This window comes from Meleagris gallopavo, chromosome 5 (assembly GCF_905368555.1).
Source record: "Meleagris gallopavo chromosome 5, MGAL_WU_HG_1.1, whole genome shotgun sequence".
In the NCBI taxonomy this organism is placed as follows: domain Eukaryota; kingdom Metazoa; phylum Chordata; class Aves; order Galliformes; family Phasianidae; genus Meleagris; species Meleagris gallopavo.
Genome location: NC_139408.1, coordinates 43,751,512 through 43,768,079, shown reverse-complemented (window position 1 = coordinate 43,768,079; position 16,568 = coordinate 43,751,512). Strand labels below are relative to the sequence as shown.

Here is a 16,568-nt window from a genome sequence, read left to right as displayed (position 1 = left end):
TTCAGGGCAAAAAAACACTGCATGCCAACAGGAGATTGGGGAGAACAATGATAGTGATTGATAACTGACCTCATTTGGGGAGGGAATGTTCCTCCAAGGCCACACAGATTAAAAACAGAATGGGGCTCACTAAGGTATGCTGTAGTCCACACAAGTGACTGCTGCTATTTCCTCCAGAAGGGATGCTCTTTGCTAATTTCTTTGTAGTCCACAGGTTGGTCTTCAGCTGTGTTGCACAGTTCACTTTCCTTTCACTTTAAATACTAAAGATCCAGGGGAAGGACATAGCAAAGTGTAAAGAGTGCCATAACTTTTTGTCTATAGAGATTAATGAAAGGAAAAAGCAAACAAGCAAAAATCAAGCAGGATATGAAGGACAGTTGCTGTCAGTCTGCAGAGAAGTTTCTTTCCTGTAGAAACATTCACTCAGAATAATGTTTATTCCTAAAAGCACAATACAAAGCAGATAAAGGTATCTTCATCTGTATATATGGGATATTTTCATAGAAAGCAGCCATAAGTTTACTTAACACCTAACCTGCAACACACATTCTTTAAATAAAAATGAAGACTTACCATTGGGAAATTGCTTGTTTTTTGAAAATCATGCCATGTTTACTGTTTGGCTTCCTGCATAGATATGTTCTACTTCTTAATGGAGAAAAAAATCTTCAATGTGCTTTTTTTTGCTTTTTTTGCTTTTTTTTTTAAATGAGGATGTTGGGTTACAGAGACATGAAAAAGTTATACCTGAAGAGCAGGTATGACAAGTTAAGTTTTAGAGGCATGTACATACCTGAACTATTATGTATAACAGGGAAGGAGAGAAAATATTTTTTTGTATCGATATAAACTGTCATTCCAGTTGTCATGAGTATAAATGAATGTGGCATTTAGTCTGAAGAAGTTGATTTTGCAGACAGTAACTGGCTTTAGATTTCTCATCTTGTGTTTACAAATGAACTCCTTCAGCCTTTCATCTCTGGACAGACAATGTAAAAGCAAAACAAAACTTTTGCAATTAGTGCATTCTTCAGTGTAATGGTATTAGAAACAGATCTGACCCTAAATGACCAATGGCTGTGATGGTTGCTTAAGAAATGCATCAAGACTGAACTCAGCAATGCTGTGGAGCTTGACTGAGAAGTAGATTGTTTTGCCGGTAAAATAGAAGCATAATGCTGGGAGGGTTTGAGCTGGGGGTGCTTGAGGACATTCTCTGAGTGGAGAGTGCAGACGCTGAGAAGTGGAATGTCAGCCTTGGCATCTGGTTTCCCATCAAACTGTTTCTCCTCTCTGAAATTTTCCTATGGAGTCATCTGGCACTGTCAGTTTTCTGCAACTGATTTATTTGAAATTACCATGTTGTTCTTTAACTTTTTTTCTCAGTTTGAAGTAATTTCTATTTTAAATAAACTGCTCCGTATTTTAAGGCATGTCCTTTGTCTTGTATACATCACATGAAATTATCCTGAAATAAACAGCTCCGGAGACAGAAATTTCTCAGATTAACTCTTATGCTTAACAGCTAGCCAGAAGTTCCACATTCTATTCATTCTTTCGTAGTTTTCCAATTTTCCCTAGGATTTAAGATACTGTGTAGGAGAAGGCCACTGTATATTCTGGCAGAATCGTAGCAGTGTAAGATGAAGTACCTTTGTACCGAAGGGAATTATTTAAATAATTACATTTTAGGGAGGCTTTTCAATAATTGTCAAGTTACTGTGCTATATTGCAGAACAGTATCTTTATATGCAGTGTTGTAACCTGCACTGGCTAGTGTGAAAAGCCCAAGTTGCTTCCCTACTTGCATCCTCTCAAGGAACACAAAGTTCCAATTGCAGTCTGTTAAATTAGCCAAACAATGCATATTTTTTACTCTTCAGTTGTTGTGGTAGCAGATAAAAATGATTTAAGTAGGTGATTAATTTCTGCATGTTATTTGCTGATTTTTATAGCTTTTACTCAGCACTTTTTACAGACTGTTCCAGTAGATCTCTGTGCATGCCTGTGGTATGCTTCTGCTTCCTTCTCCTTCACCTTACAACTGAAAGTATGAACCACAGATCTCATAAATGCATTAAGCTTTCAGGGTGGTGTTGAATAAGTTGCTTGGGTTTTGTTTGTTTGTTTGTTTGTTTGTTTCTTAAATCAATCGCAACATTATGTTTTTCCTAACTGTATTTTCATTGGCGACTTGGCAGTGTTTATTTTAAAGTGTTTCAAGTCTGATACTGGAGAAGAAACAATAAAACAAGGAGAGGCCGAGTGGATAGCACTAAAATAATATAGCGTATTCTAGTCCCACTAAAATCTTGTTCATTTTGTAGTAATACTGACATGTAGATTTTGGAAAAGCACTTCAGGAATGAACCACTTGGAGCTTTAAATATATATACATAAATATATATAAAACAAAAACAAATAACAACAATGAAACAATCTCACAGTAGAATTCACATTTTATTCTCAGATTATGGCAGCAACTTCAATTTTGGAGTCTACCAACAGTTAGAATAGTAAAATCCAAGGAAAAATGGATTTCTCCCAGCATTAGCTTTTGATTTCCAAATTTTATACCTTCATTATCTTCCAGATTTGCTATTTTCCAGTTATGTAGTGCCATCTCTGACTAAATCTGGTTCCATTTCTGGATCTGCAGCTCTGTGTGTTAGTTATTCAGAGTAGTTGAGAGATTTTTCCATGAAAAAGAATTTTATTAACTTGCTTTTGAAAATACACTGCATTCATCCATATGTCCACGTGGATATACTATTTATGCTAGGTAGAATGTGCTCTGTGAAATCACTGAGTCATCCAAGCAACAAAAAAAGAGCGCTCTTCTGGTAAAAATGTCTCTTCTTCCATCACCAGGATCAGGTCTCAAAGTGAAAAATAGTAATTATTCCAGCAACTCTACAGACATCAGTGAGAAGCTAGGAAATGAATAGGACTTTTAATCTAATACTGCAAGTCTGTTTCTTGTTAGTCATTGTTATAAATGGGTTATGATTTTAAATATTAACAAAGAGAAATATATATGTATGCTGATATTAGCAAGAGATAAGATATAAACATATCGCATGGAGGTGATACACTGTGCTGTACTGAAGTTGACTAATTACAGGTACTAACTAGCAAATCTGTTTAATGCAGTTATCTCGGAAGGAAGTTCCTTCAAAGGCAGACCAGCCTTTGGCACAACTCAAAATCCACTCCTGTGGTGTGAGATACTGATCTCACAGCCTTTAACCCAAGATGGACACCCTACACTTGGCAGTGAAAGAAGTGTGCCCTGGACAAGGGGAGCTGGCCTCACTGTTCTGATGAATATTTTCATTTAATTCTTAATATCTAAGACTTATTTTGTACAGTGTGATACAATAGAATGCAATCATACAATTTGAGGCTCAGTTTTTTTGGGTCTGTACTGCAATGGAAGAAATGTGTATCTTAACTGAGAAGCAGTCAGATTCAGACAACTGTCAAGCTATCCCTTCTTTCTTCAGGAGTGATTTATGTTAAATTAAATACACCTTTTGTATCTATGAGATTTGAACAAAGTTCTGTCAGAGTGCTGAATAAGCATTTCACAGTTCTGCCACCTTAGCTAGGAAACTCATCAAATTCTCATTCTCATGAGAATATGAATTCTCATTCATAAAGAAACACACTGTATTTCTTTAAAAAGATTTTTGCTCTGATATAGGATACTGAACCAGACTTGACATATAATGATTGGTAATTGGAGCAATTTCTATTTCTTCCTTAATGGCTGATATGGAATTCAAAAAAGCCCATTATTAGTACCATGCTCTTATGTTCTGTAAGGATCTCTGCAGCTTTGTGTTGGGCTTACTGTTCTTTAATTATACCAGAATACTGCAGCATTCATGTTTAAAAATAAAGTAAAAAATCCTAGACTTCATTTAAAAATAACCACAAAGAGTTTTAAAAAGACCACAGAGGGTTTTCTGGTGTTTAAAGCAGCCATTTAAAAAAATTTATGTAATAGCTTCTCATAAACTAAAAAATTTTTTGAGAAACAATATGAAACCATATGTACAGTCGAAGCACTTGTTAACTCATCTGGTCATGGTATGATGATCATACCATATGGCAGGAATCATTCATTGGTCTTCACTCTTTCCTTCCACAGCTGAAGTCTACATAGGAATTGGGAAGCCTGCTGAGGCCACTGCATGCACCCAGGAAGCAGCTAATCTCTTCCCAATGTCACACTATGTGCTTTACATGAGAGGTCAGGTGGCTGAACTTCGTGGAAATATTGATGAAGCCAAACGCTGGTATGAAGAGGCCTTATCTATTAGTCCTACTCATGTGAAAAGTATGCAGCGGCTGGTAAGTCTTGAGTTCATATTGGTAGATTCTTCTGTTGCCACTAGTGATATTGGATTGGGAAACCCTAACAAACTTGGTACGGCTACCACATAGCTTATATGAGTTTCAGATCTAATTAGAATCTATACTCTTATTAACAAAATACGTGGGCCACTCTGAAAGTGATGGCTCCTATTTATTTCTGTGGAAATTACAGCAGATGCAAAGAGCACAGTGGCATGCTTGGTAGAACAAATTCCCAGCTATAAAAAACTACTTTTCAACACAGTCACCACCAATTAGCTATGTATTTTTGCCAGCAATGAGCAAAAGCTTTCATGCCATTGTCATAAAAATCTGCACCAGTGGAGGTGATCTTCTGTCACCACTACTGGAACACACTGCTTCACTATGCTCACATCCACTGTTTATGAGAATGTCCATAAACATTCAACTAGCATAAATGAATATCAGTGGGTATAATTTTTCTGTGTGGAGGAATTCAGTGACACCCCTTTGCTTCCCACGCACTCCCATGTCAGATGCTGTTTTGTCAGACTGCCCCTCTGCTGCCATTGATCACATGGCAATGAAATGTAATGGAATGTTGGTGGGAAAGTTCAGCCTCTACTGCTGTACCACCAACATTCACCTCTGATGTTATGGGCAAACATAACATTATTAATAATGCAATGAAGCATTACTTTTGGAGCAGCCCTCATAGGTTTGAGAACAATCTTTTCTGGCTTTTTATTCTCTTCTCTGTGCGTTGAGCATGAAAAGGATCTGGAGGCTGTGAGTATTTACATCCTAACAGGCTGCAGGAAAGAGAAATTATTTGCATCTACCTAATATTTATAGAATCGTAGATATTGGGAACCATTAAGAAATAAAAGTGTATTGTATCAGAAGAATTAGGCACTGTGGTTCCAGAGGGAAGACCTGTCATTCTAATTAGTCTAAAAGTGGAGTTGTTCACATTGTTGCAATGTTCACCTTCAAGCTATGTGATTTCTTAGATCTTTGAATTGTAGGAATTGATCATGTCCTCAAAAAAAAGCGTATCTTTAATTACAATGGTGCCATCCCCAGTATGACTGTACATGTTTGTTCACACATTTATTCTTACTACATTAGGACAGTTTCTTTCTCTTTCATCCAGCAAAGCAGAATACCTACAATCAGCATCTCTTGCTCAACTTTTTTGTTGTGTTGGGCAAGTTGGTTTGTGCCTAGGCACTTATGAATTATTTACAGAAATTTCTCATGCATCCCCAAGGGGAACATATGAGACAAAAGGTCAAATAGGAAGACAGTGCACATAAAGTTTTTTGTTTCACCTTTTCAGCTATATATGAGCCTACTAACAAATGCTGAGAGGTTAATTTTTCTCAAGAAAGCAAAACCTGAAACAGCCAACCTTAAACCAGTGTAGTTCAGTGAAAATGAAGGCTTACATTTTTATGAGTAGCTTTTGCTCCTCTCTGAATCCACCTTGTAATAAATAGTCTGCAAATACTCAGTGCTCTATTAGCTCTCTGCAAGAGACTTGAGGAACGAAAAGTACTGTTCTTTCAGACTGGAATATCTTCTTATTGTCTTTTCAGTTTGGGACAAATACATGCACTTTGGAAGAAGTCTATTTGCTTAAATAGATTAAATTCTTTTTAAGCATTCTCATAATTTAAAATCTTGCTTTTAAAAGCTTTTTCTGTTTCTCTAGACATTTTCTGTATTAAGATATTATTCTAAATCTATGCTGAGAGATTTATGCTGCTTAGATACAAATATTAGAGATGTATCCTTTTAAAAATACTAGTTTGTGTCATTCAGTGTAGGGAGGATGGGAATCCGCATTGTTCTTATTTGTTGACAATTATGAAAATATTTTGAGGGAGACATTTACACTGTTTACTGTTGTAATGCTTGTGTGCAATGCTACTGTTTCAGTGTACCACTTATCTTAGAGCTTAAGTTTGTTTAACAAGCTGTATTTATTTATTTATTTGTTGTTTGACAAATACCAGTTATAGGTGATAACAGCTTAATTTATAAAATACAGTAAGAAAGAAATGAGATGAATGGATGATGCAGGAAGTTCTCATGTGTACCATACACATCCAGGCCTAAATCTTCAAGTAGCATACTTGAAATAGTTAAAATTTGAATCCAGTTTTTATGATTTCTTTTTCTTTTAATTACAGTTTTAGAATGATTGTCATCTGATACTTGGTTCAATTTAAATTGAAAACTTTTTGATGTTAACATGGTTCTTTGATTTGATATACTCTGTATAGTTGGCCAGAGGAGAAAAATAATTGCTTTTTGGGAATATACACAATTTCTCCTTTTGCAGTCTCCTTTTAATGATACATAACTCTGGTTTAGGATAATGAACTAAACTTGGGGTGATAAATAAAACTTACAAGCTTTACTGTTTTCCAGTGCAACTTTCTCGATTCTAACTCTGTTTAGTACATATTCCTGAACATAGTCTACTGAGAAAGCTTCATCATCAACTGATAGAAGGATGCTTTAATTGATATTATCTCACTCTGGAGTATAGAAGGGTTCCTACAGCACAGTATTCTGATTCTGGCTAGATTAATTCAGACATTGGTCCTTCTGCAGGGTATGAGTTAAATGTTTTGTTGCTTGCTGGTTTCTCCATCCTTCCCAATGTGCCCAAGAATGGAGTGATCTGAGTCACCACCTGAAACCTCAGAACTGATCAAAATTTGTCCCATAAATGAAACCATTTACTAGTTTTTAATGAATATTTATTTAATTATTTATTTTGTCTTATTTGTCTTATGATTCACTTGGCTTTTTAGCTACTGTCTTTTATGTCCACTGATAGTATTTCTGAAATATGCAAGGCATTGATAACCTCTTTTGAAGTTTGACTTAATTCAGGGAATTTTTTCTGGAGCTAGTAATCTATAAGCTAGATAAAACATCTAGAATTGATAAGAACAATAAGATTATCTTATAAAAAAGATCACATTGCTTGTAAAAATGGAAGTGTCAGTGAATTAGAAACAAGTATCTAGGAAAAGAGAAATTCTAACTGGTTTAGAATAAGAAATGGAGGAGTAAGAAGAACAGGAGGAATGAGCAATAGTGTGAAAACTGAAGCTGTTAAGAGTGGGGGAAAGTGTTTCCTTGGTGAACAGTAATAATACAATAGAGGGTTTGGAAAGAGAGGTTAACTCTTGCTAGTATTTGCCTTATTAGTGAAGTACCTAAGATAACATGACGCAGGGTTGTGGGAATGTGATTCTTGTTTAGCTGTGTTATGTGCTCACTTAAACTTACAGGGAAATTGAATTGTTTGGATTGTGTTACATAAGGCATGATGTATTCTAACAGAAACCTGGCTGCAGGGGGCAGTGTGTTTGTGTTCATGCTCCTCTTTCAGTCTCTTCCAAAGTGTGCTGCCAATTCAGTCAGTTGAATAACAGGAACTAGTTCTTTCATAGGGAAATGTTGTTAAAATTCTCTTTAGTTGCTTGTGCATCTAAATTATTCCTCATACAGTTAATGTTTATAACCATATATTCATTAACTGCATTCTGTTACGCAGTTTTCATCTTGTTCTCAGATGCAATTTTTTTTTTTACCATTTGTCATTAATTAAAATTTTCTCAAAGCCTGGGACTATACCAGGTTGCTATTGGACTTAAATCTAACTCTTGCAAGATGTCAAGACTGAAGCAGCAACATTAGTATCACTTAAGTGTACTTATTAGAGTGTGGCAGCGATGCACTTGAAGAAATGCAGCCTCTTTTCCTGTTTTTAAGGGTTGTAGAAGAAGCTATCTGAAACAGCACAAAGTTGTGTTCCAAAGGTTTGAAATACTTCAGTTTGTGTTCTGGGTTTCAAATAACTTTTTATGAAACCCACTGAAATTTAAAGTGTGTTAAATGATGAAACTGAAAAATGATGTTTCACGCTTCAACTGAATGTCACATCTACTTGGTTGTTACCTGCCTGATTTTGGACAGAAAGAATTTCTTTGAGCAACTTTCTCTATTCTCCTATCCTTTATCATCACCTCCAGATTTCTGCCTTACTGCTGCCTTCCTGCTTTTGTCACTGTTTTCCTCCCTTGTGAAAAAGGAATAAACAGACTTTTATCTCCAATAGTCAGAGTGCTGTTGTGGAAAGTAGCCCTTGTTGATGACGTCTGAGAAGTCCTGAAACAGGCCATCACTCAGTAGTGCTTGAAATGGCAATTAATATTTCGACTCATTGTCCAGGAAACAAATCTGTATTCTCTCTCGGGCTGAAAAATTCTTAGGTAAATGCAGCTTTTACATGAAATCATTTTTCTGGCACCTGTATATCATTTTAATCCCAGAATTTGCTTTCAATATTGACTAATTCATCTTAGCACTTGCCAGTTAATCCTATTAGTAGCTTAGCTTCTAAGAGCAGAAAACTGAAACAGAGAGAAATTACTTATACAAAATTACTCATGTAGAAATTAGTTTTCAAAAAAACATCTTAAAGATTATGTTCTTCACTCCACACTGTTAAAGTTCTCTTTTTTTATTTTTAAATTTAATTATATGTATCAGGTCTCTTAAAGATGCCTTATGCTCACTATATGCACTTTACATCTCAATTACAGGTACGTTGTAATTATTGATTTCTATCTATATTGACATCTTGCTTTTTTTTCAACCCCAAAATACTTTGCCTGAAAGAAAGCAAGCAGTAGGTATGTATAACACATGCTTATGAGTCTGTGAAGGATGCTGTGCTGCCTGAAAGAAAGGAAAACTGCCGAAGACGGTAAAGATGTGAACTCAGACCCCATTTGAAGGAATCAGGAGAGTTTAAGAACAGAAAAACTGAACACTACCACCACCAAGTATTTTTTTTTTTCCTTTGAGGAAATACTCTGTTCTACTTTTTATGAAAGGACTTTATTTGGGAAATGCTCACTGAAACATATGATTTTCAATGTAAGGCTATTATACTATAAAAATCGTGGTTAGTTTGCATAGACTTGTCTCAAGCTGGGTCCTGTGGGTAGTTTGGGTTGTAACTGATCATGATAGAGCTAAATGTTAATGCCAAATCTTAGTGTTCATTCGTCTTCTTTTTAACTGTATCTTTATGCATGTAATAGTTGAAGAAGAATGAGACAAGGTTTGCAAATAGGGGAAATGATTTCTCTGTGGCAAAATGATGGGAACATTTGTTTGTGGACATATTCTTTTAATAGTCTTCCAAATACTCAAGGCTTTCTTTTATATTACCACTGGTAAAATCTATGAAACATAAATTTTGATTTTTCCACCCTGAATTACACAGTATATCAGCATTTATGGAAGGAATGTGCAAAGATCACTATCTTTCTTAACACTGTTCATGCGTATCTAATATGTTCATGTATGTATGCATATATTCTGTGCTACAAACCTGCCTTCCTATTATTTTGAATACGTTCTACTGTCTTTACAGTGTGAAAGTCTGGTGCTGCCTGGCCATATGCCATGTTATCCGTTGGTTACCACTTTGTAAGCATTGCGAGCACCCCGTGATTCCATAAAATTGGCCTTTTTTGTGACAGCTAGTTAGTCGATAATGATGCCTTTTTGTTATTGACAGCTTGGTATTTTTACATGCTTGGTTTCATTGTTCTTTAAATACTTGAGCTTTAATGATATGTATTTGGGTTTTTTGTTGGTGTGGGTTTTTTTTTTTTGAAGCATACAGATACTACAGAGCTACAGGAATGGCCAGTTGATTCCAAAATGTTGCCAGTTATGCTCTGAGTTATCAACTGTTCTTGCACAGATTGTTCATGTGATGTAGTTGGGGAATGTCCATATGAAAATATCAATCGCTAAACAGCACAACTGAAAAGCCTCAGTTGGAAACTTCACAAATTAACTTTTGGAGCTTCCGGAATCTATCCTGATCATTTTCTCATAGGAAGTTTCAAGGATAGCCTAACGATCTACATTGATGATTCTGTAGACAAAGATATGTCAAATATTACAGCTTAATATTATAACTTAACATATTTTTACCACAGTTTTTCATGGAAGGTACCTCCCTATTTCACAGTACTAAGTAGAGATGATGAACATACCAGCAAGCTGTTAAAAACATCACAATATAATGAAGAATTTACTTTTCAAGTTTCTCTGTGGCTTCTAGAATAATTCTTACTGATACCTTTCCAAAGTCCTTCCATTTCCTTACCTTGCAAATATCTGATTATTTCAAAATTGTGGTCACTTGGTCTTTGTTGATATCCAGTGTAATCTTTGTTCTTTCTCCCATGCCTTTTGTTGATTTACAGATGATATATAAGAGGATGGAGATGAGATAAAACCAACAGTTTTTAATTTGTGGAGAAGTACCAACAAGTAACACTCATACGATAGAATGAAAATGTCGGTAGTCTCTAGACCCACTAAATATGGCCAGGAGACCTTGTGTCATTGAAGTACTAATAGTTGCTTGTGATATTTAAGTTTTTTATGTTAAACAAAGAAAGAATAAAGTAGAAATAAGTGAAGGTCTGGAAGAATTTGAAAAAGTATGCCACACTCTATTATCCTCTATAGTCTCTTGCATCCCTTCTCATGGGTACTTGATGGTGCCTTTTTGCATAGATCTCAGAACTGCTGTTTTTATTTTTTCTGTGTAATTGCTTTTTGGTATGAGAATTGCTTTGCAAAACACTTTTTAAATTAGGTCGTTTTGCTGAAGTATGAGCTGGGCTAATTATGGTTATTTTGCTTCCCTGGTCATTTATGTGCTTATTGAATAAATTAAAGTATTACTTTACGGCTGGAGCAGAGAACTTGCACAGCAAGAAGCTGCCTGGCACCTGGTACATGTGGCTCACTTGCCTGTAGTCTCTAAGGACTTTTGCTCATAGTCAACAGCTGGCAACTAATGACATAATTTCTTATCATTAATAAATACTTTTAAAGTTTTATTTTGGGAGCAATATAGAGGATATGAAATGGGCTGGAGAGAGCAACTAACCTCAATTTTAAAAAGAGAATGAAAAGAATTTTATTTTCCTTTTCCCAAGAAAGATTTTGTTGCAGAACTCTGCAGGTAAGAATTCATCAACTACAGGAAAATATGCAAGATATGAAATCATTTTCACATGTTGTCTTTTTTTTCTCAGCGTTACTTTGCATACTGGTGAAATGGAATTAAATGCTATCATCAACTGCAATCTGAATGAGAGGTGCAGCACTTTAGTCAAGTGTCTGCGACTCAGCTCTTTAGTCAGGTCTCTCATTATAATGTGTTATTGTGAAACTGCACAGGAGATCGCTATAAATTTTGCTATAAATCTCTTGCAGTTCTCAGCTGCATTTCAATAGACTGATGAAATCACCTTATGCTTTTTGCTTTGCATCTATCTCTGAGAGCCTTGACTTGTTTTGGCATAAGCCATAGTCAAGGTAGACTATTCTAAAGAGAACCTAAATATACCTAGTCTCAATGACGATGAATTGTTATTTCTGACTGGGAGATGTGACTGCTTGTCTGTAAAAATGCTTTATATTATACTCATCAAGCAGAAACTGACCCACCTTAGTATAAAACTAGAGATCGAGAAGCAACTATCCCTCAAGAATTTTTTTTAATGTTTCTTTTTGCCAAGGTTTTCTCAAGCAGCTGCATTCCACAGATAAGTTGTCTACTCTAGTAAAGAGTTTTCTCTGCAAATCCCCAGTCTGGAATAGTTTTTTTTTTGTCTCTTTATCTCTCCTGCCCATCTCATTTTAAATTTCATTTGAAGACCTCTATTCCATTTACTGGAGTTTTATTTCCCTACCAGTCAGTATTGTATTTAGTTCTGTTCATGCTTCCACAGTTTGCCCGGGGAGATGGTGGTGCCCTGTCCCTGGAGATGTTCAAGGGTCAGGCTGGATGGGGCTCTGAGCAACCAGATCAAGCTGGAGGTGCCCCCGTTCATTGCAGGAGAGATGGAGTAGATGACATTTAAGGATGGTTTCCAACTCAAATGATTCTATGATTCCATGATTTAAAGATGAGGTGAACTTTGCACTTGGGGGAGATGTATGAAGAGTGTAATATAATTTCTCCAAGATTAGATTTCTTTAAATATAGATGGATTTTACAGTAGCTATCTGATTTCAGACAGAAATAAAGAATTGGCCTTTAAATTTAGTGCCAGAATTTTTTTGTCAGGAATTTTTTATCACAGATAATCAAACTAATAGATAAAACAATTACTTTTACAGTAGACTCGGAATTATCTGCGGCATGAGCACTTTGATTCATATTTGATCTGGTTTTGAGAGTTCAGTTAAACTTGGCACCATGTTATAGTAAAGGCTATGAATGTAAACAGTTAGCTTTAGCTCCATGGGAAAATTTGAAGCGTGTTTCATCCGACTCTGAAATTGTATTTCTTTCTAAGGTTTGATTAATTTGCTCCATTATTCTTCATAACAGACTATATTTTTGGTATGAGGACTAATAAACAGTATGGAGAAAGGCTCAACTGCTGTTGACCAGAAAGGTGCTATCTCCTTATTTCTCAGTAGGGCAAACTTTGTCCAAACATTCCTTGAACTCCAGCAGCTTGGTACCATGACCACTGCCCTAGCGAGCCTGTACCATGTTCACCATGTCTGGTGAAGAACATATTCGTAACACCCAACCTGACTCTCCCCTGCTTTACTGAAATCAGACGATTAGTTCTACAGCATTTTATTTTATTTTATTTTGTTTTGTTTTGTTTTATTTTTCATCTGCAATTCATCTCAGTAATCAAATAAACTGTTGGGCTACCTCACCAGTGATAAACATATATTGTGTTTTATTCTACTTTTCCTTATCACCCAAGTGCTTTCTTTTCCTTCTTTAACATTTGTTCTAAGGACTTGCATGTTATTTAAGAAAACTTAAGTAATCATTTTTTTTTCTGACATGCAAGTAATAAATCAGCTGTTGAGAGTAAAGATGGCTCTACTATCAACTTGCTAGCCAGTTTTTTTGTTTCTTTTATTTATCTTTTCTGTTCTTTTCGAGGATAGAGATAATTCAGTTCTTAAAATATCTGGATCTCATTGAATTTCTTGTTTGTTTGTTTCTGTGTTGGCTTTAAAAAGAAAATTCCTTTCCTTCCATTTCCAAAGTCTGGATACCTTTTTAATCTGGTTTTCTGCTGAGCACAAGGGATCTTTTTATGCTGTTGCTATGAAGTGATGCAGCATTAACATCTACACTGATATTGCAAGCCATTGTCCTGGTAAACTGGTAACAGTGCTGTTATTAAGCATCTGGGCAAGTTTAGAGAAGTAAAATTGTACCTGACTGCATTGAACAGCTGCAAACAGTTTGGCAACAAAGGCAGTTGGCATGGCAGATCATAAGAAAATTACAGAAATCACTTTTGCTTTTTAAAAATCTAAAGACTAGGTATCTTTAAAAGGTTACAGTATTTGTATTCAAAACAGCTTTGAATGATTAACTTACTAAGTTTCATCTGTATTTTTCTCTGAAGTCTGTAATTTATTTCCTGTCAAGAAATGTGGAAATTGAGGTTCAGAGGCTGCAACTTACCTATTTATAAATATGATATAAGCCTTCTGATTTCTAATTCTGTACATTACATTCATGAGACTCATGTTTAATTCTCGTGCATATTCTTTCCAATGCATTTGAATTCTGAAGAAAATTATTTTCTCCATGGGGATCTCCACTATATCAGTCAATCTTGACAGGGCAGCCTCATCAGTATTTCTGTTGAAGGGAGTCTGAGGGGGTTGTCTTTGGGTTTTTCCTTGCCAAGAGCTTAGCAGAAATTTAGGAGGGTTTTCCTTTAGGATATTTAAATTTATTATTTTGTCATAGGTGGACGTTGTATTAAAATCTAGATGATCGTTTATCAGTGAAAATGATATATATGATGTATCATGTATATATATGTGTATATATACATTTTAATAGTTAATGCCTTTGCCTGCAGTTGAATTGAAAGGGACACATGGCAGCTCGTTGATAGCCATTTCAGCTCACACAGAGTCAAATGAGGCCATTGCCTCATATTCACTGTAGAACTTTTAATGGTCTTAAATAATAAATCAGTCAATTTACATCTCATGTTCCCCAACTATCCTCCTTTCTGGAAGAACTGGTGAACATTTTTTAGATTTGCTCAGTGAATGCAATATTCCCCAAATCATTGCAGCTGAGGTGGCTGATGAAAGCAATGGGTTTGGACAGTAGACTCGGAATTATCTGTGGCATGAGCACTTTGATTTGTGTTTGATCTGGTTTTGAGAGTTCAGTTAAACTTGGCACCATGTTATAGTAAAGGCTATGAATGTAAACTACTTTCATAAATATTTTGTTTCTTATTCTTATTTTCTGGTGGAAAGTTCAAAGTTCAAGACAGAACAACTTCAAACAGTGCTAAACCTGAAGGCTCTTGAGGCCTGAAGGAAAAAGAATTGCTGCTTTCATTATAATGAGTTGCTAGTTTTTCTCAGATACTCTGCTCAGGTTTGATGTGCTCTCCTGTCTTTCAAATCAGATTCCTGCCAGTGTTGGAACAAAGAGCTGAGCTTTGTTTTGACCTCTGGGGAAAGTTGGAAGATAGTATAGCCCCTAATGTGAACTTCTGAACACATATATAACTTTTGCATGTTTTCTTATGAGTGGATGCAAAGAACTAATATTGTAAATATCCTTTGGGAATTTTGTTTCATGTATTTACCATTATATTACCATTATAGTCTTGAGTAAGACTTTTCAGGCCAGCTTTTTCCTATGGAAGTGTAATATCCTATGTTAGTTTGGTAAGACATAGCAAACCGTAACTGCTTCACCCTGTGATTGATGGGTGATAATCTAGAAGGAGAAGTTCTAAAGTTTCTAAAAATATTATAAATACTTATCATTGACCAGATTCCAAGATTGAATCTAGTTTTGTACATGTATTGTTTTAAAATGCAGTTATCAGAAACTAAAAATGCTCTCTACATAACAACATTTTATGACTTTCTTTTTTTTTTTTGCTCATCTCTGACCTAAGTAGTTTTGGGTATTATGTGGGTTAGCTGTCTAACTTGGCATCATAGCATATTTAGACAAAATCATGAATTATGAGTTTTAAAAAAAAATACCACAACAACCAACCAACCAACATGTGCATTCATTATGGCTTCCCTAGAACACACATATGAAAATAATTTCAGAGCTCTAAGTCTATGCAGATAACAGCTGCGTTAAGGGGCACTTTGGAAAACGACTTGCCTTATGGCCTGGGAGATCTGACCTACTTAAAAAAAAAAATTGCTTTTGCCTTGTTTTTCAAATTAAACTTTCTCTGCTGGACAGGGGAGTTTGCTACCTTAGAATAAGGAATTGGAAACAAAGATGAGGTTTTAGAAGTACCTACTCTCACTTAAAAACAAAGCCCTTTATTCTAAATAGGAAGCAAGTATTACTTTAAAACAGATGTTGTCAAGCAGTTACAAATGCTCAAAAAATGAGCAGGCAAACCCCTATCAGCTGCAGACTCATTTCAATTTCCAGTTTTTTCATGCTCTGTGCTACAACTTGTCCTGACAGCTGACGATAGCTTCTCTGGGATTCTGTCTGGATTTTAATTTATGACTGTTTGAAAAAGTTATAGCCACAATGGTACTGGAACAGATGGTATTTTGAGGGTCACAGACCCGAAGACTTACCAGAGGGCTATGAAATGCTGTGACACTGATGCAGTCTGTGATGATGCTTTGTCATGATAATTGAATGCCTTGCCAGAATTTGGTAGGTTACAGTTTCCAGAAATAGCTGTTCTTGATGTAAAGTCTAAAACAGTATGATACACTGTCAGATCTATTAAAGTAATTGATGCATCAAACAAAATTTCCTTTAAAACTGTGATATGACAGTGTGAGCAGATGGTGATCTCTGTTGAAAATAAATGATATAGCTTTAGCCTAGGCATCCAAAGTCATCTCATTTGCTCCAGAATCAAACCTCGTGCTTCCTAAAATTGTAGGAAGATCTATTAGTAGGTGCACTCTTTCTGTTGTGCGTATTAAATTTGATTTAATACAAAATTTACAATAGTTTTTGCCTAAGATAGAATCACTGAATGTTAAACACAATAGCTGATAGGAAGGGTTGTATCTCCCTGCACTCAGTGGTCGCTGTATGTTCCAGCATTCTCACGTGCCCCACTAAAACCACACTG

General features: G+C 35.6%; 1 protein-coding gene across 5 annotated transcripts in view; it reads left to right on the top strand.

The window, feature by feature from the left end:
* TTC7B (tetratricopeptide repeat domain 7B) overlaps positions 1 to 16,568 on the top strand; it is a 128,500-nt gene that overhangs the window by 98,501 nt on the left and 13,431 nt on the right. For all 5 annotated transcript variants that reach the window (XM_085225497.1, XM_085225500.1, XM_085225499.1 and 2 more), the window contains one exon: positions 4,160 to 4,362. In XM_085225497.1, the coding sequence (XP_085081623.1) occupies positions 4,160 to 4,362 (203 nt within the window). The remainder of the gene's footprint in view (positions 1 to 4,159; positions 4,363 to 16,568) is intronic.